At 33.5% G+C, this 26,804-nt stretch overlaps 1 protein-coding gene and 2 long non-coding RNA genes across 3 annotated transcripts; all 3 read right to left on the bottom strand.

The window, feature by feature from the left end:
• On the bottom strand, nt 1-19,033 carry LOC124437892. Its single transcript, XM_046987867.1, has 26 exons — nt 19,000-19,033; nt 18,669-18,746; nt 18,403-18,486; nt 17,832-17,858; nt 17,503-17,553; nt 16,666-16,698; nt 16,351-16,374; nt 14,855-14,884; nt 14,081-14,110; nt 9,596-9,616; nt 7,280-7,318; nt 6,525-6,803; nt 6,050-6,073; nt 5,844-5,867; nt 5,419-5,475; nt 5,233-5,259; nt 4,905-4,955; nt 4,691-4,726; nt 4,188-4,229; nt 3,644-3,766; nt 2,550-3,500; nt 2,359-2,412; nt 1,911-1,985; nt 1,772-1,822; nt 1,606-1,690; nt 1-1,486 (listed from the first exon to the last, which is right to left on the bottom strand). The coding sequence occupies exons 2-26, from the start codon at nt 18,730-18,732 to the stop codon at nt 556-558; spliced, it is 3,213 nt and encodes a 1,070-aa protein (XP_046843823.1). The 5' UTR covers nt 18,733-18,746; nt 19,000-19,033; the 3' UTR covers nt 1-555.
• Nucleotides 19,034-20,742: 1,709 nt separating this feature from the next.
• On the bottom strand, nt 20,743-21,214 carry LOC124437912. The gene is made up of 2 exons (XR_006945901.1): nt 21,156-21,214; nt 20,743-21,075 (listed from the first exon to the last, which is right to left on the bottom strand). It is a non-coding gene; the product is annotated as an uncharacterized LOC124437912 (long non-coding RNA).
• Nucleotides 21,215-24,080: 2,866 nt separating this feature from the next.
• LOC124437915 lies at nt 24,081-25,040 on the bottom strand. The gene is made up of 2 exons (XR_006945904.1): nt 24,966-25,040; nt 24,081-24,580 (listed from the first exon to the last, which is right to left on the bottom strand). It is a non-coding gene; the product is annotated as an uncharacterized LOC124437915 (long non-coding RNA).
• Nucleotides 25,041-26,804: the final 1,764 nt, after the last annotated feature.

Raw genomic sequence — 26,804 nt, 5'->3', positions numbered from 1 at the left:
CAACTTGGTTCATTTATAATTATGAAATAGACAAATAACATGTATAGTAACGACAATTCAATCGTTAAGTACACTAAAATTATTTACGAAGAAAAACGGATGGGTTGTTTTCAACTGTTTCTAATTTCCTCGTTCCATTTATGAGAAAAGAAATCAGAAAGTCAGCGGTCAGATATGTAAGGTTTTCACTTATGTGATATATGGTTAGTTACAGCTTGTTTTTTGCTCAATTAAGTTACATATTCATAATTATTGAACTATTGGATTATTACATTATTGATAAGTAATATGAACTTTAGGGAATATAAATTATTACGTTAAAATCAAATTAAATGTATGTTTTTATTGACAATCGTTCTTTTGAATTGGTTCTTTAATTCGTTCATTATAATTAAGCCTGGATAGTTAAACAAAAATTAAATAAATGGATAAATGTTAAATTAATGATTAAGTTCAAACTAATGCATACGGTTACATAGAAGGTAATTATTTTGCAGGAAAAATTGCTTGGGAAAGAAATTGGGATATTAAACAATCAAAGGAATTCATTCAATTTTACGACTTTTTTTCCATAAGTTCCAATTTTTCCAAAGCATCTTTTAATCTCAAGCAAATGTAGAACGTCTCCACTTTTCCGTTTTGGTCTTCCCCGCTCAATTCAGCAACACCATATGCAAAAGGTCGTTTTTGGTTGTCTTCATTATCACAAAAATACACAAGAGATCCTGAATCTCCGTCCATTAGAAACTCAACATCACTTTTTACCAACACTGCGTTACAAAATACGGGTCTTCCGTCTTCATCATCAAAATTAAACATTAGATCCTCAATGTTTCCAAAAATTTCTTGAGCTTTTTGAACAATGTTCTCTTCACCACGATGCTTTCTAAGAAAAAGCCTCGACAATACGTCATGAGAATAGTTCTCCATTTCATCTGAAATATTTTTCATTTTAACTTCATCAACTTTGATGGCCATGATATCAGTTTCAGGTCCAAAATCAAACTGGGAAAAATTACCAACCACTTCGTCATCATCTGAGAGATAATACTTATTTTCTTCCATAAATCGCTGAGTGGCATTTCTGTTTACTTCAATTTCATCTTGAATTGCCAAAAACGGGTTAACGTCATCGTTCCGTATCCGGCCAATTTCATAACCAACGTGGAAACAGCTCAACGCGTATTGTTCTCCATCTTTCATGCGGAACATTGTCAACGTGCCACTGGATCGCATGTAAGGAATATCATCGCGTTCCACTTCCAGTCGCTTGTTGGATAGAGGTCGAACCTTCCACACCTTTGACGGGTCGTTTGGTCGGAATTCGATGTACTTTGAAGCTTGCCAACCAAGTTTCTCGTTGATTTCTTGTTTCATATTATGATCAGTTATTCCGTTAGTGTAATCAACGACCATGTACAAGTGAAGATATGGCATCTGGTCAGTTGGACCCGCTGTTCCACATTTTCCACAAAACCAATCAAAGCTGCAAATGTGGAAAAATCACGGAAAGATTAAACAATAAAGCAGAAAAATATCTTCGCGTGGATAAAAACTCAACTGGAATTGAAGAAATATAAAAAAAACACAAATAGTAAGATTTACCTTTTCAATTTCTTATGCACGTCATTGCTCATTTTGAAATCGTCGGTGAGAAATTTTTTTTTGAAGTATTGAAAGTCATCGGTACCTACATATCCTCAGATAGTTGCATAAAATTAATATCAACGGTTAAACATGCAATCCATGGTAAATAAAGTGTCGATTTTACCTGTAATTTCCGATGTCAACCGAGCACCAGTTGATGTGACTGGATTCTTTTCTATCAATACAAATTTATGATTTTTAGTTGTTCTGAGTGTGCACTGTTTTCAAGTCTAAGATAATGATAAATCATAATCATTAAATACCATTATCTTTTGACGAGAATTCCATGTTTTTTAATTTTTTTGACGGTGGCTGTTGATGAACACGGGAAATCGAATCTGGTTTTTAAAGAATCAAACACTTATTAATTAAAATTCTACAATGAGAGAACATTTGATTTAAGAATTCATGCATTGACAAGAAAAATTGTAAAACAGAAAAGTGACGAGTTGCTTATCGACACGATTATTATTTTCATGATATTCTCTTGTCCTTATTTTCTCTCGGCAGCTTATAACAATAAGTGCATGTCCTATGCAAAAGATAGCCTTTATTTATTGCAATACTTATGCTATAGGTAAAATATATATAGGGCTGTAAAGCTGTTGCTCATAATCAATGTGTATTTTTAAACATCTCCGATTGTGGATTAATTTTCAGGATGTAAAATATTCACCAGGACATTAAAAATTAAATGATTCAAAACAATACCTTGTCGACGTTTATAATTAATGCGTCGAAATTTCAGTGCCACTTTAGAGTCTTCTGAAATATTACAAAAGAATATAAAAGGCTAGCGTTACTTTATAGAAAACGAAACTTTCTTCATTGATATACAGCAAGCCTTTCTAGCTGCAAAATGTTCACACAAGGCAAAGAAGTAATAACTCAAAACACCTTACTTTTGTTAGCTGCACCTCCTTCACCATCGCCGCTTTTAGCACTGTTGTATACAGTAAGACCATTGTCCCGAAGTCTAAGAAATTGACCATTCTGAAGACCAAGAGCTTTTAAGCCGTGGTTCAACTTCAGGCAGATGTAACTTTTTTCTGAACCGCTGTCACCATCATCACATACTTCGCAAACTCCATACGCAAACGGTTGCCAATTTTCTTTTTCATCCAAAAACCAAACAAGAGTACCAGAATCACCAGAATCAAGAAATGTTTGACAACTTTTTATCTTGATAGCATTCTGGAAAATGCGACGTGTGGAATTTTTACACCAATATTCATAATTCAGTTCACTGATGAAGCCCTCGACACCAGTGGCTGTGCGGACTTTAACAGCCTCCTTGTTGTCTTCAACCCTTCGTTGAAGTTCTAAATTTGCATCATCCAAGTTCAACACAACATCTTCCATTTCATCACCAATAAGTTTCTTGAAATCTTCTTGCTTGCCAATACTGATAGACATGATGTCTGTTTCACTATCAAACTGAGCAAAGGTGTGCCGATGAGTGGATCCAATTTCTGCTTTACAGTCACTCTTAGACGGTGTGTACATATACTTGTTTTCATCGTGTTTATTCAAGGTTTCTACAGCTTTGTTGATTGATACCAGTCGCTCTCCGTCAAGAAATGTTTGCTGGTGGTCAGTGGCACAAGCAACATGTGCGCATGTCAAGGCGGAGTAAACACCATCCTTCAGACAAATCAGTGTTATCGTACCGCGAGATGTTCCACCATTCTGATTTCCATCATGTGGTATTTCGATATTTGAAAGAAGCCGAAAGGGTGCTTCAATGGACGATGGCGACCAAAATTCTCTCGATTTCAATGTTTGGATTCCATGCACATCATGTATCTCTTTTGTCAAATTTTTGCTCGATTTTGTAAGATTGACAGTCAACCCTAAATTTAATTAATTATTAAAGCATGTTACATGCCGCCTGATATCAAATTTTCGGCCCGCAAATTTTATGTTTTTCAATCGGCCCGATGAACAAAACAATACAAATTAATGTGTTTATGATTTAAATGAAGCAATAAGTTACCGGCACTGTTGATTTTCGACTCATCTTGAGCAATAATCTCATAATCTTGGGCCAGATTTGCTGCTGCATCCTCGTGGGTAACATGGACGTCATCTTGAGCGACCACATTGGTAGAATTTACAGCTTTTATAAAAGGAATTACAATCATTCATTCAAATAATTTTTTAAATAGAATAAATCCATAAACCTTAATATAAAATAATAATTCCAAAGTGAAGACGTAGCTAAAAACTCGGCCACTATATCAGTAAAAAAAGTTATCAAAAGTGTTATTCACAACATAAGTTTCAGTGGCAAAGCCAGCCAAATCTTTTACACCTATTTATGACTTTAGGTATAGCTATTAACATAGCGCTTATTAAAAATCATAAATCAGTCATTAGAACAATACCAACTTATGTTTGTAAATGTAGATCGTCCACGTTGGTATAGTCCTGAGATGGACTGTTTTTGTAGTTGTTGACTGACGTTTCGACAACCTTAGCGGTAGTCATCTTCAGAGTCAAAATTTGACTTGATATAAGCAAGCTATTTCATTCATTACCTTTATAAAATAAATGATTTCTCGTCCACAGTGCATCTACAACTGTATCGTGCAAAAGTAACATTAGTTTTTATTTTAAAAGTAATAAATTAGAATCAAAGATTTTATGTTAAGTAGATATTTACTCATTCTATGAACAAATGTTGAACAAAACCTTTCAAACAAAACCGGGAAAGATGCACAAAATTTATTTCATACACCATCGAAAGCAAAAGTAATTATTTATTCTTGCAAAGATAGACACAATAAAACACAAGTAGTATATCAGAATTTTTTAGCTGGGAAAAGAAGCTAAGGGATAAGTACAATAATCATTTAATGAAGCATTGGTGTGTAGCACAAGTTTTCTGTTCGATTGTGGAAAGGTAGAGCAAGTGAGTTGTAAAAAAAGTGAAGACACGCGAACGTGAAAAAAACTTTTGAAAAAGTAGCTACGCTTCAGTATTGTTTGTTACATTTAACATTGATTTGTTGAAAAACAAAATTTTAAATTATCCCTTTACCTTCTTTATATCGTTCCATCTTTCTTTCCATCAATTCTACATTTGAAACAAAAGAGAACAAATGAATGCGCGTCTCTTTTTTCTAATATAGATAACACTGTCTCTAAAGTCATTTCTCCTGCCATGCAAAAACGAATATCCATGTTGAGTATCCTGTAAACTTTTCATTATATTTCTTTAATTCAATCGTCGTACTAATGACGCACAATACTACCTTTCTTCAAGCGTTGATGTTTTTCCGATGGCACATCTTTTGCCTGCAAGGCTGCAGTATGAAAAAATGATATTAGTTATATGCACCATAACATGGACAGGTTTCAGTTTACTTATACTGTCGAGGAGTAAAAAATAGGAATGGATAAACTTTCTTTTATAAATCATCCCAAGAAAAAAGAATAGAAAACTATGGATGTATGCACAATTTTTAGTCTTTTGAACATTATCCATTCTCGCGTACATTAACTGAATTGTATTTAACAATACAGTAGAAAATAAAAAAAACGTTGTTTCCATGAATAGACGATGATTCACAACATAGTCACCTTTGGGAACTTTCAGAGCTCTAATTGCTAAAAACAATAACAAACAGAATATTATTTTATGATTTTTATTGCTAAAAACGTATTGCAACATCATCAACTCATTCCCATGAACAATAGCTATGAGGCAAAGGCAACTATTATTTTGTATATTACACATAAAATACATTCAAAAAATAACAGTATTACCATTCTTTAAATATCTGTATTCCTCAATATCGGTAAGATCTTGTGAAGAATTAAAAACTAAAAACAACATTGTTTCTTTTACGCAACATATTGCTTAGAATTGATACAACTTGTTTCAATTCCACGAATGTGAGAAGTATTTCTCTCAACATAGTGAATGTTGTTATGCAAAATATTTATTCAAACATTACCATCTTCAATGACAAATGTTTTTACTGTTGGAATGAAAGGAATATTTCATTTGGTGTGGAGTGTTTTATTGTTGCTCATTGGAAATACATTCCTTGCTGCAACAGTAATTTTGCTCCATGTTCGACATATGCAGGCCACATCACACATTTTTATCAAATCAATGTCAGGGTAAGTTGACACACAATGAACAAAAACAGTCGTCATTAATATGTTGTATATATGACTATACCAACCTTTACGACGACGTCCTTTCTTCTCTACATCAATATGAAAAACAAACAATGTAAATAAAATTAAGTTTACGCTCACACAAAACAAGTTGGAGGATTCACAGTTTACGCTCACACAGAAGAAGAGCAACTATATATTTATATGATTTTAACATAGTGTGTATTAATGAAAGTAAACAGTCATTATAAAAATTAATGGTTATACCAACCATTACGTCGCCACTGAATCTTTTCTGTTTTATATGAAAATTAAAGATAAAAAAATTTGTTCACATTTACATATAAGAAGTTAATCGATGTCAAATAAAGCATCTCAAGAAAAGAAAGCGATAAAAGATATTTATAAATGGCAATCGTATTTCAGTGACAAGAATGTAAATTACAAATAATTGATTTATTTACAACATTGTAAATAAAATATCATTGCTACAATGGCTGAACACAAACCAAATGCAAAAAACGAGGCAAATTTGAACGCTTTCAGTAATTATAGAGATGCGTCAGCCTTTGTTCACCATTCATCGTGCATTTTTTACAGTAATAAATAACTTAGTTCAATGTCATTGATTGAATATATTTTTTCTATACAGTAACGATCTCTTTCTGTGAGTGAGACACAGCGTAGCTAACATCAGTACAATTAACATTCTACAATACTCTCAAAAACTAGCAGGCAACAAATACCTTGCAAATATTGTACAACATCTTGACGGCCAATAGCGGTCAGAGCATAAAGTAAAATTTTTTCTGTAGCATTTCTTCCACTGTTTCTTTTCCAATATCTAAGCATTTGAAATGCCCTTTCTTCCACTTTTTTATGTTTAGAATTAATTTTGTCCAATTCTCTTTTTGGTATAGATAACTTTCTACCAAGCTCGATCCACTGAGGACTAATGAACTTGGCAATTTCATGGAGAAGATCATCCTTTGCAGCACTGAAGATAGAATTCGCCACGTTTTGTTCTATATCAAGCAGAATTCATAATTTTACTCGTAATTGTTATCACTTTTCATGCAACAAAAGCACTGAGGCACCGAAGCACGGAAGCACTGAGGGAAAAAATAACTTTTTACTAATGAAACTATTCATTACTAATAAATTGTTATATTTGCTGTGCATGACCATGCAAATCATTTAAAATTCGAAAGAAATTTACAATTAGACAAAAATAAATATTATTTTCGCATTTACATAAGACAGGTACACAATCATTATTGTTGAAAAACTGACACTATATAGACACAAAAAGCTTCATAAAATAATTCAACTTTTCTCCAATTTAGTAAAAACAAAGACACATAAACAACCATAAACATTATAGATAATATTATAGGCTATTTTATGACGAAATTTTAAATCTAATTGTTACATCATTGTAATGTTTAGAATTTCATCAATCATCATATCATCAAGAACATCAATCATCATATCTACTAACCGATGCGACGATCAGGATTCCAAGAAAGCATAGATATTGCTATATAAAAAAATATTTTCACATTTACATATGTCATGTCAATTTGATTATCTTATTGTTAAAAAACTGAGACTATAACAGACACAGGAGCTTGAGAAGTCATGTCCGTCCCTGAACAGACAAATAACCTCTTAAAATGAATTATTTTGCTTCATTACATTGAACATAAACAGACAAAAACAACCATAAACATGCATTATTAAGGTAATATATTGCATGACAACATTGTCTTCCAAATGCTGCCAGGATAACACAGAAAAAACCCAATAAAAAATCCTATAAAAACAAAATTATCTTCCCAAGTTAATGTTCACATAACACAGTGAACATAAACAGACATAAACAATCAAAAACATAAATAATGTAGGGAAATTTCTTGACTATACATAAATACATAAATAAAATATAAAGGTTTTTCCGGATTTTAAATAACTTTTTTATTGAGCTTTCGACTTGTTGCTTCGAGCCTTCATCAGAATGAGGATATTATTTATTTACACGTGCTTTTAGCTTGTAGACGCTTAGAGCGTCTAATTGGATTGGCGGGTGGATTAATGTGATTGGATGGAAGGAAATGCGTTGCCATGGGTTTTGGTGTATTGTAAATATGATCGGTGTTAATGTTATTAGAGTGTAGTGTTGTAGTTTTGGTGTTGTTTGTAGTTTCTTTTGTCCTTTTTCTTTAGTTGTGAGTATATGATGGGTATGTCGATATGTCTGTTTATTGTGTCGTTGTCTTTACTGTACCAAGCTTCTTTAAATTCGCGTGCGTGTTTAGCCTGTGCGCGTCCGAGTACTTTAGTTTCTGTCCAGTCGAATGTGTGGTTGTTTTCGTGGGTATGTTCTGCCGGTAGTGAGTTCGGATCTCATCGTTTTATGGCTTTTTTGTGTTCTGTGACTCTTGTTTCAATTTTTTTGATGTTTGTCCTATGTATTGCTTTAAACAGTCTTTACATGGTATCATGTAGATCGTGTCAGTTGTATCTGAATTGTTGTTTTGTCTTTATGTTTGGTGAAACATGATTTGAGTTTTTGTGTAGGTTTGTGGGCAACGTTAATATTAAATGGTCGAAGAAGTCTGGCAGTCATTTCTGATGTCCCGTTATGTACGGTAATGTGACGATTTCTACTGTTTCGTCCGGTTACTTGTTGCTTTTGTCGGTTTGTGTTTTGTTTTGTATTTTGTTTATAGTTTTGTTTATGAAGATTCTAGGGTAATTGTTTTTAACAAATGTGCAGTATAAGTAGTTGCGCTCTGTTTTCTTGGCTTCTTCGGTGTTACAATGACTGTTTTATTTATCCTGTTAAAAAGTGTTCGAATGCAGCTTATTTTGTGTTGTGTTGGATGATTGCTGTTGAAATTGAGATTTGGTCTGTGTGGGTGGTTTTGCGGTATACTTGTGTGTTTAGTGTACCGTCATCTGTTATGGTTAGTAGGATGTCGAGGAATGTAAGTTGTTTGTCGCGCTCTTCGTCTTTAGTAAAGGTAATGTTCTTTGTGGTATTGTTTATGGTATGTAAGATTTGTTCAGTTTTGTCTTTCTTGACTATGGCAAAGATGTCGTCGACATATCTTTTCCATAGTCTGATGTTTATGTTGTTTGTGAATGATTGTGTTTCGAGGTGTAAAACCTATAGCAAAGATGTCGTAGTTTCCGTTGTTTTAGAATATATCTAAAACAACGGAAACTATGCTCTTTACAGCAGTGTTTTTTCGTTTAATAATGAAAGGTTAACTGAAGCATCGTAAAACTGTAAAATTTTAATACTTATGGACGAATAAACTCAAATAACAGAATCTTTCCTGGGTAAACAAGAGGAGAGAGCAGTACAATAATGAACGTATAGAAACAATCCTATTTTAGTTGCATCAGCGTAAACTTAAAATAATTCATTTCCTCATAAAAAGTGCTGCGCTGATTTATTGGCGAAAATCGTCAAAAACGTGAGAGGTTAAAGATTTCTTAAACATCATAAAGATTGTTTAACAAATGTAAGGCAGCAATGTAAACTTTGTAAATGTGAGTAAACTTAACATTGGACATCTGTGTTCTGTGTCAAAAATTCATCAAAATGTGATAGTTGTGTCGGGCAAGTAAATTATTTTCAGTGAACATTGATGATAATGGAAGACAGAAAGATGGAAGTCGTGGTATCGTTCTATACTAACTTTCACATTGCTAAAAACAAAAATTATCTTTCACATTACAAAACATATTTTCATTTATGCATTATCAATAAGCATTCGTCAATAGTTAATTACACGCCTATACTAACCTCTAAGTCCACTATTCAAATCTGCAACATAAAAAAAGACATTATTTTTCCACTTACACATTATAGGTTAAAATGACTATCTTATTGTTCATAAACTCATAACATATAACAGACGAATAACCTCTTAAAATGAATTAACTTTGGATATAGTGAACATAAACAGGCATAAACAACCATAAACAAAATTATACATAAAAAACGTAACAATGAAAACAATACAATTTTTAAGTTTTATAAAACAAAGCCTTGCATGGTTGTGGTAAGAAAACTAAATACTGCTTTGATGAGCATATTTACCATGGTAAATTACAACTATAACCTTGGTATATATTTTTAAAAAGAACTGTTGAAACCAACATTAAGATAAATTAAATGATCGATGCATTTCCGTAGACCTCGTAAGATATCGCGTCTGCTTTAATGAAAACAAAAAATCTGCTGATATTTAGCGCGAAGACGAAATATATCCAAAATACTGGCTAAAAAACGCTTTAAAGCAATATTTTCCCGTTTACAAATGAAAAATTAACTGACACATTTAAAAATTGTAAAATTTTAATATTCAGACACGAATAAGTTCAAATAACAGAATGTGTTTCCTGGGTAAACGAGAGGAGAGAGAAGTACAAAATAGAACGTCATGTAACAATGATATTTCAGTTGCATTAACGTAAACTGAAAAATAATTCCTTTCCTCCAAAAAGTGCTGCACTCATTTATGGGCAAATATCGTAAAAAACGTGAGAGGATATATAAAGATTGTTTAACACATGCAAGACAGCAATGAAAATGTGAGTAAATTTTACATTGGGCATCTGTGTTTTGTGTCAAAAATTCACCAAAATGTGATAGTAATGTATTCGTGTAATGAAAATCAACGCCCAACATAGAAATAGACCAAAAGTTGTAAAATTGAAATTATTGTAACGTTTCGTCTTTACTCAAGACATTTTCAGAGAAGTAACAATTAATTAATAGGATGTTGAGAGAAGATATTATATTTACAAAAGGTGTTAAATTACTACTAAAGTAGGCGGTGTCAAATGGATTGTACGGTAAGGAAGTTAGGAAGTAAAATATAGTGACATTAAAAGAGGTTAAGTGGAATGGAACTTCCTTGTACGTTAAGTGAAGGCTTGTATTTATTGATTATAAGGCTCTCATGAATGGAGAGTTCATAAGAATCGTTAGAAGAGGAAATTATATTAAAGTCGTCTAGGTTGGGGGTGCGTCCAGTTGCGTTAATGTGAGCAAAAATGCTCGATAACGCTGGGCGGGAAACTTGGTTGCCTGTAAGGGGGGATATTCCCAAATGCTCCGAAAATTTGGTGTGCAGATGACGTGTGGTTTGAGCCACATACGACGCGTTGTAGCTTTGACACTTGAATAAGTAGACTACACCAGATTTCAGAGGTTTGGGAATTTTGTCCTTAAAGGGGAAGAAAGAAGAGATACGTTGGGAAGGGCGGAAAACAAATTTAATAGATATATGTGGGAGGCTGCAGCCTAAAGGCTATTGATTTGTGTGCGAATTTGAAGGGAGTGCATGCCGGTGAAATGAAGACAAAAATAGATCGGCATTTTGTGAGCAGTCAAGACAGGTGGTTTGGGGGCAAAGGTGTTGTTAAGGAAGCGACGTGTGATTTGTGAGTGACTTTTTGGTAAATTCGAGTTGTGTGTGAAAATTTTTGTAAGTAGAACAAATGTGGAAGATGCGGTGAAGTAAGCAGGAGACTAGTGAAAGTTTGTAAGTAAGTGGGATGAAGCTGTGGAAGTTAGTGAAGAGGCCAGTGAAAGTAGGTTTGCGGTAGACGGAAGTGGTGAATTTTCCATTTGTGCGAGAGATGTCAATGTCAAGAAATGATAGTTTTCTGTTTTGTTCGACTTCAGCTGTGAATGTGATCGGTTTTACTTCTTAACTTCCTTATCATATAATCCATTTGACAACGCCTCCTTTAGTAGTAATTTAACACCTTTTGTAAATATAATATCTTGTCTTAACATCCTATTTATTATTTATTACTTGTCTGAAGATGTCCTGAGTAAAGACGAAACGTCACAATAAATTCAATTTTACAACCTTTCGTCTATTTCTATGGCTTTGATTAAAACTTTATGTTGGACATTTATTTTTATTACACGAATTCGATTTTCGCTCAGCAAGTCTCTCGCTACTATTTTAAACGACAGTTTTGTAATCATGGAAGGAAATTCTTTGCAGTGGACATTGATGATAATGGAAGAAACAAAGATTAATGTCGAGGTATTGTTCTACACTAACCTCCTTTTGCTAAGAAGAAAAACTATCTTTCACATTACAAAACTAATTTTTCATTTATGCATTATCAATAACCATTCGTCATTTGTTACTTACACGACCATACTAACCTGTAAGTCAATAAATCCTAACAGCAACAGAAAAAAGGCATCATGTTTCCACTTACAAAAGTTATTTTTGATGTAAGGTAATGGAGTTCACTGCATAAAATACGGTACGTTTCGAATTCGACTACTAATTCATTTTGTACAAGCCTTGTCTTCTATGTTTTTGGCTTGTTTTTGTCGTATTTTGAATCTTATCTTTGCTATAAACTGAGCATGATTTTTTAAGTGACTATGAAATAAAAAGTTTTCTATTTAAATTATATTCTCATGCATAGAACAGAACTTTTAAATTGAATAGTATACTTCTTACAACAGTTTACACATAACTCTACTCATTCTTAAGATATTGAAGTTTTTGTAATGTCTGATTTACATAACTAATGACGTCATACATAGCATGATGAGTTACTGCAAAGTTTTAAATATCCTTTAGTTTCCTGGCAATTTTTGATTGAAATGAGTAGGGGGAATTTTATAACACTTATACTTCTGACAATGAAGAAACTCTGCTTGGCTGAAGTAACATATCAGTAGATATATCCGAAAATTTAATTTCCATTATGCATTGTGGTGACGTCATTAGTTGTATAAATTGAATATTCGAAAACCTAAATATTTTGAGTATGAAAAGCGATATGGATAAACTTTTTTCGGAAGTCTACTATTATTTTGAAAGTTCTGCTCAATAAAACTTTTATTGAAATAGCAAAGTTTTCGTTTCATAAGCAATTTAAACTTATATCTAATCCGAATTACTACTATACTCTGTTATCATACGAGTACTGAAATTTATGCGCAACAAAACGATGAAGTAAAATCATATGCCTGATCTTTCCGAGCACCTGATTGGACATACGATTTTTTTCACTAGTGAAAAACGTCGTATCTGCATTCTGATTAGATATATCATTTTTTTCACTAGTGACAAAATACATGTCAAGTTTTACCACGAACGGTGAACAGCGTTAAAACTAAAGAAAACAAAAACAATCTTTTTTCGATTTCATTTGTCAATGGCGTTAGAGTTTGCCAAGACACTATCCGTAAGCGAATTCATTATAAGTGTAAGGGAAATGATTCAAACAGCAGGACATTGGATTTCTTCACTAATTTTCATCGTCGAAACATGACTTTTAAAGCATGGACAATATTCCCGTCAAACAACTTAATAAATATTTAATCAAGTTTATTACGCTTCCTTCCAAAAAAAAACGTAAAAAAAAACGAACAAAGTTCCTACGTACGAGAAGAATTACCTTTCAAAATGTTAAGACAGAAACGGCGGGAAAATAAGTTATTCCCAATGAACAATTTATTTGTGTTAATGTATTTTTTTATTTAAATTAGGTGATTGTTTTGAAGCATTTGAAATTGTGCTCTCTATGGCGAAAATTTCACTTAAGAAATAAAAGATGTTTACTGTGTTTGCACAGGCTTATGCAAACCGAGGAGACCTTTGGTAGAGCTCGAGAGCAGATCAGTGCAAGCCCGAGGCCGAAGCTCGAGGGTTTCACATGCTCGAAAAGTGCAAACACGAAAAACATCTTTTATTTCTTTTATAAAATAACAATAATGCGAAACAGACAAATTTAAAGTAAACCTTTTAATTTGCTCTAAAATGCATTCGTGATCGATTTGCAAATTCTCTTTGACTGATTGATTGTTATGATGGATTTGATTGGTTGAGCTCAGATGTGTTTTGCCCAGGCTAATGCAAACACAGCTCTAAACCAATCAGCGCACGCGTTTCATTGTGTTTATTTATAATATAATCTAAATTTCAATACTCGTATGCTAAAACGATTACTTCATGGTTGGTTCGTTTGTACGATTTTTATAATGTACTTGTTTAGAAGGATTGAAAACAAACTCGTTGCGCTCACTCGTGTGTTTTCAATCCTTCTCAACTCGTGCATAAAAATCGTACGCACTCACCAAACATGCAATAATCTATTATTGTAACGGGGATTTACCACGATCTTTCTTTCTGTTGTATACATGAGCATTTAATTAATGTTACAAATGTCATCTATAAAGTCGATTTTTTCCATTCTTTTAAACATTCGTCATTATCATTACTGCATGCATAACCATACTAACCTCTAAGTTGATTTATTTTCTGCTTTATTTCTACAGTGTAAAAACGGACAATATAATTCTTAAATTAACTTACTTATGGTTATAATAAAACTTTAATTTTCAAGACAAACAAAACCCAGACATGAGAATTATGCTTTCGTAATACGAATTACAAGGTGAGAACGAAGTTCAAAATAATTTAAGCATCATTATTATATGGCAAGCGTAACTTCCGGCTAAATGATGCGCTTTGATTGGCTCAGAAATGTTTTTGCCGGTCTATTTTTTTACCGTAATCGACCACGGTCCAAAACGCGTAATTTTACAGTCAAATGTAAACAAATTTCGTAAAGCAAATAGCGAAACGAAAAATGAACGAAACAAAAAAACAATTTACGAATGTGATTCGAAGGAAAAACACTTGGAAAACAGTTAAACTATCTAGAAAATACAATTTAAAACGACTTTATTTTTTATGGACGAAAACTAGAAAAGTGAAAATCAACCTGTAAAAACAGCAAGGACGAGAAAGAAAGCAAGCTTCGTTTCAGGTTAAATAATGCCATATAATAATCCTTTTAATAACCTCACTTTATCGGTCTTTATTGAGAAATATCGGACCTTTGTCTTTTTGTACAAACCTCGCACCTCGGTCCGTTATTTCTCCGTATAAACCTCGCGCTTGGTCATTAAAGGCTTAATAAAAACTTATACTTTGTATGACTTATTATTGAAATTATGTCAATAGCCATAAACTTTCATTATTTTTGTAATATACAGAAGGATTATACCAACCTTGAAGCAGTAATAGAGATGTCATCCATGCTACATTATGAAAAAATAAACAATAAAAACAATATTACACTTGACAGTTCGACTAATTCACAGTCAGCATTTCATAAAACTGTAATTATCTTAAAACAAACAAACTTATTTCAACACTCACAAATGAAAGGTCAAGTGAAATGCTAAAATCAAAAACGTCGGAGGAGGTGGAAGAATGGTGGATGAATTTCAATGCAATCTGTCTTATCCTGATACAAACATCATGAACAAATAAATAGATTTTCCAGACGGGAAATAAAATCTTATAATGAACATTAGAACCCAGCTTATTGCAATGATTTAAATTGCTATTACAAAAATAAGAAGGGTTGAAGATTCGAAATAAGTTAGCTTTCACGAACTAATTGTTCGAGATTTAGAGAAGGAGAATTAGAATAAGATATTATGGAAAAATTGTCAGGAAAGGAGATACGTCCTTTTCATTACAATGTTTATAGATACTGGAGCTGTTTTGCATTTTCTCCCTTTAAAGGCGAGACTCCCAAATGTTCTGAGATTCGTGTATGAAAGAATCGCCGTGTTTGGCCCACATACAAAGCTCCGCATTGACACGTAAATTTGAAAGCCGCATTTTCGCCACACCTAACACTAATAATACAGACGTTGACACCACCGAAAACAACATGCATTTTAGCATGCTTTTTACTGGTAAACACGCTGTTCAAGTTCCAACACAACTAACTAAACTCTGCTCGTCTGCTTCCCAACACTTATCACTTCACTTTATGTTCCGTTCTGGTTGCCGACTGTCCGATTTCTTTCCCTTCAAAGAGCTGGGTGGTCATTCTTCTAGCCTTCCTATGATTGGTTAATCTCCCATTACTACTTAATTTATTCTGCATTGTAAATACTGTAGCTAATTTTTATTCTTATTTTGCAACTTTATACCAATATTCTGAAGATGTCGCGCGTTGCGAGGAAACGTCAATAGAATTAATAAAATCCTTTATTACATTCTTATTTTTGCAATAACAATTCATGTAATTGCAATAAGCTGGGCTCTAATGTTCATGATGAAATAACATACAAAAGCGTTTAAAGCCGGTTTGCCAAAGAATATTAAAGATGTTGAAACACTGTGTTAAAAAAAAATGAAAATTGGAAAAAAGCAATCTTTCGTAGAGGAGAGTTTTACCAACCAAAGAATACACCAATTGCAGCCTATAAGAGCAACTAACTACCAATACATTGAACATTCACATTAGGCTTTACGTAACGCGTCATAACCGAGATGGAAACAATCTACGCAAAATTCCTGCTAAATACACAGCGGCACATGCAGCCACATCATTATCAACTAAGGTTACTGTACTTATACTTTAGTTTTAAAATATCTAATAAGACCAGGAATATGATCATTCATGATTCAACATTGCAAATAAAATAGCAACCCTAAACAAACATATTATTATCAGTATGCCGCAAGATAATACCAAAGAAAATACCTTTACGATGTCGTCGTTGCTCCTCTGCATTATAAATAAATAAACGACAAAACAACATGATTAGGTTCACACATGACAAGTTTGATTCAAACGTTAAAAAAGAAGTACAAGACAGTGGATCAAAGTAGAAATTACACTTCAGTTTTCAATTCAATTTCAACACCGTGGATATTTAAAAGCCTCAAATAACTTAAACAGTCATACTCAAGTTTCTACATGTCCAATAATATTATAATTCTAGATTCACCAAGATGAATAAAATAACAACACCAAACAACTGTATCCATTATAAGTATGCTGCATCAATATACCAACCTTCACAAAGTGGCCTTTCCTTCTCGTGAATCTCTTTTGCATTAAATAAACAAACAATAAGATATTTTAATTACGATTACAAATGACAGGTTGACTGATTCACAGTGCATTAATTTAAAAATAAAAATAATAGCCAACATATAACTCTACTTTGTAAAAATAATTGGTTTTTGAGTTTTTGCCTTTTTAATCACAAGTACAAAACATTGTTCCTTTGCTCTAGACATGTTTTTGCATGCTACCAAGGGATAGCATACAAGAACGAAACTATAGAGAAAAATAAATATTATTGTCACATTTACATAAGACAGGTTGACTATCTTATTGTTGAAAAATTGAGACTACATAGACATAAAGAACTTCCTAGCTGATATAAATTCAACTTTTCTCCATGATTTAGTAAAAAACAAAGATGCATAAGCAACAATAAACATTGTCGATATTATTTTATTGCATGACTATGCTATCGTCAAACTGTTCTCAGGTTAAAACAAAATTTAAATTGTTAAATTGTTCTATTAAATTGTTCTAACAAGATAAGTACGATAATTATTTAATGAAGCATTTGTGTGTATCAAAAGTTTTCTGTTTGTGTGTGGAAAGGTAGAACAAGTGAGTTGTAAAAAACTTTCAAAAAAGTAGCTATGCTACAGTATTCCTTGTTACAAATGAACGCGCGAACAAATGAACGCGCGTCTCTTTTTTCTAATATAGATAACACTGTCTCTAAAGTCATTTCTCCTGCCATGCAAAAACGAATATCCATGTTGAGTATCCTGTAAACTTTTCATTATATTTCTTTAATTCAATCGTCGTACTAATGCCTTACAATACTACCTTTCTTCAAGAGTTGATGTTTTTCCGATGGCACATTTTTTGCCTGCAAGGCTGCAGTATGAAAAAATTATATTAGTTACATGCACCAAAACATGGACAGGTTTCAGTTTACTTATACTGTCGAGGAGTGAAAAATAGGAATGGATAAACTTTCTTTCATAAATCATGCCAAGAAAAAAGAATATAAAACTATGGATGTATGCACAATTTTTAGTCATTTGAACAAAATCCATTCTCGTGCACATTAACTGAATTGTATTTAACAATGGAGTAGAAAATAAAAAAAAACATGGTTTCCATGAATAGACGATGATTCACAACATAGTCACCTTTGGGAACTTTCAGAGCTCTAATTGCTAAAAACAATAACAAACAGAATATTATTTTATGATTTTTATTGCTAAAAACTTATTGCAACATCATCAACTTATTCCCAGGAACAATAGCTATGAGGCAAAGACAACTATTATTTTACATATTACCATTCTTTAAATATCGGTAAGATCTTGTGAAGAATGAAAAACTAAAAACAACATTGTTTCTTTTACGCAACATACTGTTTTCAATTGATAAAAGTTGTTTTAGTTACACGAATGTGAGAAATATTTCTCTCAACATGGTGAATGTTGTCATGCAAAATATTTCTTCAAACATTACCATCTTCAATGACAAATGTTTTGACTGTTGGAATGAAATGAATGTTTCATTTGGTGTGGAGTGTTTTTTTGAACGCAGCGTTGCTCATTGGAAATACATTCCTTGCTGTAACAGTAATTTTGCTCCATGTTCGACCAATGCAGACCACATCACACAATTTTATCAAGTCAATGTCAGGGTAAGTTGACACGTAATAAACAAAAACATTCGTCATTAATATGTTGTATATATGACTATACCAACCTTTACGACGACGTCCTTTCTTCTCTACACCAATATGAAAAACAAAATGGCTATGCCAACCAACATGTTGCCACTGAATCTTCTCTGTTTTATATGAAAATTAAAGATAAAAAAATTTGTTCACATTTACATATAACAAGTTAATCGATGTCAAATAAAGCATCTCAAGAAAGGATTAATATAATATGTGCTAAGTTGTAGACAAGAGTTATATTTTGAGAATGATTAACTTCCAGTAAGCATTAGTTTGTTGTAACTTTATTTACCGTCAAGATCAAGATTGTCCATGACGTCTTTGCTTTTCTTTCCACTAACTTCTTCAATTTCCATATGATATTCAGTATCTAAAAAATGTTCACAACGGTATTTTTATTATTATGTACAGCTTAAAGTGTAGAGGAAAACATTATAGAGTGTTAAAAACACACTGAATAAAAATACAACCAAAAAAGAGAGTTGGGGTGGAGTAAAAAAACAATTTGTTAATTTACCGAAAAAGACTAATGAGCCTCAAAATTAAATCGACGTTATTTATATCACCATGGAAACCTAATTCAACAATGTCTTTGAAAAAGAAAATTCATTTTTATGGCTTACAGGTAAAATGTTTCTTGAGATAAGGTCTTGTTTCCCAGTCAGTTGACCTTATGATTTCATGCACACGAAGAGAAAGATCGGGAAAATATTGCAAAAAGTACTTTTTATAGTTGCCTTCTTTAACATAAGGCGATAGATGAAGGCGAGGCTTATCATTCCAATGCTGGCCAACGATTTATGTTTTTACTAAGTCTCTAAAGTTAAACTAGAGTATTTTGTATATCCTATAATTCTTCTTAAGTCGATATTTATTGATAAAACTTACTTTTTAAATTTGTCTTCGTTGTAAAACGTCTTGCTGCCAAATGATGTAACTCAGCGAGTGTCGGGAATTATGTAAAAACGTTTGCAGGTAAATCCATGACGACGGTCGTCTACCAATGAAATTCCCTGAAATAGAAACTTTTACTAAATTGCCATGTTTATTTAAGAAATTTCAATCATTAGTATTTAAATTGAAAACTGACACGCAGTTTTCTCTCTTTATGTCAGTCTTAAAAATCGATGCGTCATTTCTGACAGTTTCAAAAACAACTTGATCAAATTTTAGACATGTTTCAACAATTTATGAAAACAGTATCTGAAGACGCCTATTTTTGTGAGAAGCAGTCTTTAGCAGATAGATAAGGAATCAGTCGTCACATAAGAACTAAGATCCTGTGGGGAGAAAAGTGTAGCATTTTAACAAAAAGGCGCTGTCATAGCAGGTGCTATTTGTGACGCTGCCTGTTTTGAAAAACCATTATTAAAACAGCTGTTACAAAAAGGTATTTAACGTGGCAATGAACTTAATTTTGTTTATGATGGTTTAGGTCGAGTATTGTCGAGACAGGCAGAAATCAAAGAACGAGGCAGTGAGAAAAGATAGATCCAATGGAGAGATGACATATAGAAAGTCTCCAAAACAGAACGCTCACGATGCAAGTCGCAAGTTCTAAGCAATTTTGGAAATCATCACTGGCATCGTTGTCAATCTAAAACGAATATACATTTCTTGTAGTGTTCACTGTAGATATGATACAAGGCCTCATGCAACATGAAAAATGTAACATGTAACAGCATTTTAATTAAGACAAAGATTTGGAGATGACATTTATAAAGCCTGCATGAATACAAAGTTAAGTTTATTCAAAGGAAATAACACAGTTTCTGGAAACATTGAATGATAACATTTCCTTGCAATATATGCTGTATTCTTGCAATCAAAATCAGAGATCATGACAGATAAACAAATCCTGTTGAAATTACTGGAGGAATGTCTTCGTGACCTTGAAATCAACGACGATAGTTGAATTGATCTGCGTAGATGCACTTTTGTGAGACGAATCTATAACAGCAACTGTTCATTAGAGTAACTTTAAACTTCTCAAGCAAACAAGCACCAACAAACAATTGTCAATAACCAACAATATACACATAAACTCATTCACCTTTCCTTGAGCTTTAAAGAAAAAATCACAAACAGAGCGACTTAAAACACTTCTCCAATCTTTTTCCAGAAATATATCCTTAAATATACGTGGAAGACATCAGATGAGCCAGAGTAACCATGTTTAGTGTACGGTAATGTTGTGATAACCAAATAACTGTGGAGCATAAGAATTTTCTTTAAAACGCCTTACTTTTGTAAACATACTTACGGCTACCCTATAAGACTCGCTTTAATAATGTTTTCCAGCTTGAAATAGAAAATATGTACATGTTCTTACAAATTCAACTTTTATGACGAAATGTATGACATGATTTGCAAGATGCTCTACGACTATAATTAATACAACATTTCACTAATTCCTTTTCATGCATTCACGTCCTACATTAATTAAGACCTTTACATACATATATGATCGAATTTAAGTCTATAAATAATCCATTCTTCAGTGACTATACATTCAAGTAATTCTTGATATGACTTTATGAACCAATTTCTTGGTCGTTGCTCAAATTAACAATTTGAAAGTGGCACATGATTATTTAAAAGTTTGTTATACTTCATTTTCCATCAAGATTACGGTTGTCAATAATATCTTCACTTTTCTTTCCATTGACTTCCTTCAATTTTCACAGGATTTATGTTTCCTAAAAACGTTTGCAACGGGAAAATAATTTTACTTAACGTTGAGAAGGTTGGAAACATTTATACAATGCTTAAAACATACATCTTAAAGAGTAGAAAAAAAAGTTCAATGTGACAGAGAAGTACATGTTTGTAAATGATGATCGTCCAGGTTAATAAAGTCCTGAGAAGGACTGTTCTTGTTGTTGTTGACTGACGTTTCGACAACCTTAGCAGTAGTCATCTTCAGAGTCAAATGAGGAGTAAACGTCAGGTTAGCCGTATTTGTTATCTGGTTCTTACGTCATTGTATTGTGTGTACAGGAAATGCGTATTGTCATTGTGGATTAGTGTGAAATGAAATATTTTATTTTTAGTTGTGATGTGTGATTTAGGTGTGACGTTTTTAGTTGTAATGTGTGGGTGTCAATTGTGTATTGTCATTGTGAATTAGTTTGAAATGTAATGTCTTTAGTTGATCGTTTGTTTGTATTGTGAATAAGTCTTTTGTAAGGTGCCGGTAATTGCTGTGATCTGTTCAGGGGGGTTTGTTCCAAGTTGGTATACCAACTTTCTAATGTAAGCCGTTGTCTATAGTCAGTACTGTAAGTGATGCATTTTGCCGAGTCCCAGTCAATGTTGTGCTTCGTGATTCGGTGGTGTTCGGCAATGTGATTAGTTTTGTCTTGTTTCTTAGTAGCTGGTTTGTGCTCAGTAAGTCTTATGTTTAAGTTCCTGCCAGTTTCCCCGATATAGGAGGCGTGGCAGTCGGAGCAGTTTATTTTGTAAACTGCACCTTGTCGTTCGTTGGGTTGTTCTTTGTCTTTTATGTTCGTTAGTACTTGTCGTAACGTTGTGATTGGTTTATGTGCGACACGTATGTGGTATGGTCGTAAGATACGCAAGATAGTCTCAGACGTACCTTTGATGTAAGGTATCGTTGCTGCTGTCACTGAGTTGTTCGTTTCGTTGGGTTCGTTGGGTTTGTAAGTGTTGCGTTTGATAAAGTCAGAGTTATAGTTGTTTTTGTCAAACACGTTTGAGATAGTTGTTTTCGTTTTGTAGAGCGTCCGGTGAATCACATATGACTTGTGCACGTCTTGTTAATGTTCTGATTGTGGTGGCTTTGTGTGATGTAGGGTTGTAAGATGATTGGTCTAGTAGTCGGTCAGTATGTGTTGGTTTGCGATAAACTGTTGTTCGTAGTTTTTGATTGTCATGTTTTACCAAACAGTCGAGAAAAGGAAGAGTTCCGTTTTCTTCGACATCTTTGGTAAATTGTATGTGGCTGTTCTGTTTGTTGATGTGAGTATGGAAGTCATCAATCTCGTCTGCATGTAGTGCTGTGATTTTGTCATCTACGTAGCGAAACCAAAAAGGTAGTGCATGTTTGTAAGTCATGAGCGCCCGTTCCCCTATAGATTGCATTACAATTTCAGCAACTACAACAGAAACGGGTGAGCCCATTGCTGTCCCATGTAATTGTTTGTAGTGTGCTCCTTTGTATTGGAAGTAAGTCGAGGTGAGGCAGAGCTCCAGTAACTCCATAATGTCTTCTGTCGGTAATGGCAGTACGTCCGTGGTGTTTGTAATGAGGGTTTTTGTACAAGTAAGTGCCAGATCAAGTGGAATACTGGTGAACAGTGATTTCACATCAAAGGAAACTAGTATATAGTTGTCCGGTATTTGTATAGTGCACAGTTTTTTAATGAAAGTTTCAGTGGATTGTAGCTTGTGTTTTGATTTGTTTGTAAGTGGTTGCAGTATGTTAGTCAAGTACTTTGAAAGTTCGTAAGTAGGCGAACCACAGAATGATACAATTGGTCGCATGGATATTTGTGATTTGTGAAGTTTTGGTAGTCCGTATAGTCTGGGTGGTCGTGGTACTGAACATCTGAGTCGATAGTAAATACGTTCAGATATAATGTTAGATTTTTTCATAGAGAAAATCTTGCTGTTAAGTTTGCGTACTAATGATGGTGTTGGGTCTCGTTTGAGTTGTTCGTACGTTTGTCTGTCGTTAACAAGGGTGTCCATTTTGTTAAAGTAATCATTCCTGTCCATGACCACAGTCACGCGTCCTTTGTCTCCTGGTAAAATGACGATGTTGTTGTCGTGTTTTAGTCGTTTGAGTGCTTGTTGTTCGTCTTTTGTCAAGTTGTTGTCACGTATAGAGGACGATTGTAAAGTGGAGGCTATCCTGCTTCTGATCCCGTCTTTGGTTGTCTCGGACGATTCCCTTTGATACGCTAGGAAAGCCTCGACACTTGATACTATCGTCTCAGTCGGGATTTGTCTAGGTGTTATGGAATGTTTTAGTCCGTAAGATAGTAGTCGCGTTTCAGTTTCGTCTAATGAGTGGGAAGAAATATTCCTCACCCAGTTATCGTCATGTTTATGTCTTGTACGTGTTTTAGTTTGTTTTAGACGTTCAAGTTTTTGTTGTTGTTTGATTTGGTGTTGTGTCTCTGTCTTGTTTGCTCGTTTCTCTGAAATAGTTTGTATCGTAGAAAGTAAAGTATCACTTACTGTCGTTGGTATGAGCTCCTTCAGTTTGTTCAGTCTTTGTTCTTGTTGTTTGATGTAATAGTTGATTCGTCTGTGACAGTCGTTAATCCGTGCTCGTATCAGTCGTCTCACGGCTGGTGTTATTCAATGCAGTGCCGTCGTCGATGTGTTTATCACTAACGGATAGAGTGTCGCCATTGTTCCTCGGTTTAAAAAACTGACCACCCTGAAGGCCGAGTGCTTTTAAGGCAATGTTTAATCTCAAGCATATATAATCTGTCTCTCCGTGATAATCAGTTGATTTTGCAAATCCATACGCAAACGGTTGCCAATTATTTTTTCATCCAAAAAATAAACAAGAACAACAGCGTCACCATCCTGAAGAAATGACTCATCACTTTTTATCACAATAACATTACGCAAAATCACATGACTTTCAACAAAATGTGAAAACTTAAGGCAACACAAGTAGCCCTTATGTGCTTTCAAAATGTGAAAACTTAAGGCAACACAGTAGCCCACAAGTGGCTGTGCGAACTTTCACAGATTCCCCTTGGCATCGTCTTTCGTGAATTTTGCTAAATACGTCATCAAAGTTTGAATTAACATCTTCCAATTCATCACCAACAAGCTTCTGAAAATCCTCTTTATTGCCAACAGTGATAGACATGATATCGATTTCAGGACCATAAGAGAAGTCAGAAAAATGACCAACCACGCTGTCATCATCATCCGAGAAAGTATATTTATTTTCATGCAATAAACGCTGAATGCTTTCTTTGTTTTTACTAATTTCATCTTGAATCGCAAGAAGGTCATCATTCAACTTCAGATGAGGTCCAAAACCAACGTGGCAACAAGTCAACGCGTAATATTTTTCATCTTTACGGCAAAACAGGGTCAACTTACCGCAAGACCGCTCACTAGGCATATCATAGTGTTGAACACAAATCATGCTAGACATTCGTTGAACTTTTCTTTTCGTCAACGTAATTTCTCATTAATTTGTCATACCAGTATCTGTAATATGTAAAAATTGATTATGAGAAAGATGAGAAAGATGCACATTATATGTGTTAAAGCTCAAAACCATCGGTTTACACAACTGTTTTTGAGCTTTAACACATATAATGTGCATCTTTCTCATCTCACCAACGGATTAACACATTTGCTGCACTGACACAAAAACTCTTCCCTGAAAAAACGGGATTTGTCTAGGGAACTACATGAATTAATAGTCAATGTAGTTCAAATTAAGTGTAAAAAAGCATACGAGGTGAATGTGTGTGGGAGAGGGGGGTGTTATATTCCCAGTTTTAGGCAAGTAGTCGGTGATAATAGGAAGCGTCACCACATCAGAAAAACTTCAAGAGGTTGAAGGTAGTGCACTTTTGCATTTATCAACCGATAGAGATATTGCATTGAACTAGTAAGCCAATTCTTGATAATGAATAATGTTGTCTCATTTTCTCAAAATAGGTTTGTATGTAATCAATTCCTTTGTAAACATATGTAACAATAAAAAGTTAAAAAAAATTTAAATAAACACTTTTAGAAGTGGACTTAATTAAACAGCCCGTTTTCTTTAATTGGTTATTTATGCCTCTCGTCTTTAGCACAAATGGCCCCATACAATACTCATCATGTTTGAGACACCACTCATGTAGATTTAGAGCTTTATATAAAATAAATTGTTTGGATTCCTTCAAATAATTTATATCAATTGAGAAATAACTGTGTTTTTCGTGTTTGTATATAAAACGACATCATACTATACATAACGCCTGGCTATTCATGTTTGACACTGCTTACATGTGATTTTAAGATTTTTATGTGCTACATAAACACATTTTACATCTACGGGCCATATATATTATTGGCGATATTAAATTTAAGTGCGATTTCTAGAGTATCAGTAAAAAAGTTTTTGATTTGATCAAATTATTCCATTTTTATGGCTGTTTAAAGTTGTGAAAATGCCCTTTTTGATGGACGATGTTCGTCTTAAGAAAATTCTGGGAATGCAATACATTTCCAATGACCAATTCAAAGCCATATGAATAAAATTGTTCATGTATCGTCTGTTTTGTCATATCAAATTAAAAAACGAATAAACACTTGGCGGAGGAAATAAGAAAGACTTATTCTAAACCATGAGCATTTCATATTTTTCCCATGTCTCTAAAGTTAAACTAGAGTATTTTGTATATCCTATAATTCTTCTTAAGTCGATAGTTATTGATAAAACTTATATTTTAAATTTGTCTTCGTTGTAAAACGTCTTCCTGCCAAATGATGTAAATGAGCGAGTGTCAGGAATTATGTACAAACGTTTGCAGGTAATTCCATGACGACGGTCGTCTACCAATGAAATTTCCTGAAATAGAAACGTTTAACAAATTGCCATGTTTATTTAGAAATTTCAATCATTAGTATTTAAATTGAAAACTGACACGCAGTTTCCTCTCTTTATGTCAGTCTTAAAAATCGATGCGTCATTTCTGACAGTTTCAAAAACAACTTGATCAAATTTTAGACATGTTTCAACAACTTATGAAAACAGTATCTGAAGACGTCTATCTCTGTGAGAAGCAGTCTTTAGCAGATAAATAAGGAATCAGTCGTCACATAAGAACTAAGATCCTGTGGAGAGAAAAGTGCAGCATTTTAACAAAAAGGCGCTGTCATAGCAGGTGCTATTTGTGACGCTTACTGTTTTGAAAAACCATTATTAAAACAGCTGTTACAAAAAGGTATTTTACGCGGCTATGAATTTAATTTTGTTTATGATGGTTTAGGTCGAGTAGTGTCGAGACAGGCAGAAATCAAAGAACGAGGCAGTGAGAAAAGATAGATCCAATGGAGAGATTACATATAGAAAGTCTCCAAATCAAAACGCTCACGATACAAGTCGAAAGTTACAAGCAATTTTTGAAATAATCACTAGAATCGTTGTCAAATCTAGAACAAATATACATTTCTTGTAATGTTCACTGTAGATATGATACAATGCCTCATGCAACATGAAAAATGTGACATGTAACAGCATTTTAAGTAAGACGAAGATTTTGAGATGACATTCATAAAGCCTGCATGAATACAAAATTAAGTTTAATCAAAGGAAATAACACAGTTTTTGGAAACATTGAATGATAACATTTCCTTGCAATATATGCTGTATTCTTTCAATCAAGACTGGCAATCAATCTCTTTCAATTAGAGGCAATGGGTTCAAAATAAACAT

The sequence above is a fragment of the Xenia sp. Carnegie-2017 genome, unplaced genomic scaffold, assembly GCF_021976095.1.
Source record: "Xenia sp. Carnegie-2017 unplaced genomic scaffold, XeniaSp_v1 HiC_scaffold_18, whole genome shotgun sequence".
Classification (NCBI taxonomy): domain Eukaryota; kingdom Metazoa; phylum Cnidaria; class Anthozoa; order Malacalcyonacea; family Xeniidae; genus Xenia; species Xenia sp. Carnegie-2017.
Note: the sequence above shows the minus strand (reverse complement) of the source record. Positions and strands in the feature narration are given on the sequence as shown.

What these genes read in the sequence shown, in the direction of transcription:
- LOC124437892 (XM_046987867.1), bottom strand. Translation starts at nt 18,732, where the DNA reads ATGGAAATTGAAGAAGTTAGTGGAAAGAAAAGCAAAGACGTCATGGAC. An exon ending in GCAACGACGACATCGTAAAG is followed by an intron (nt 14,885 to 16,350) that starts GTATTTTCTTTG and finishes TTCATAATGTAG; the next exon opens with CATGGATGACATCTCTATTA. An exon ending in ATTCTCGTCAAAAGATAATG is followed by an intron (nt 1,823 to 1,910) that starts GTATTTAATGAT and finishes TTGTATTGATAG; the next exon opens with AAAAGAATCCAGTCACATCA.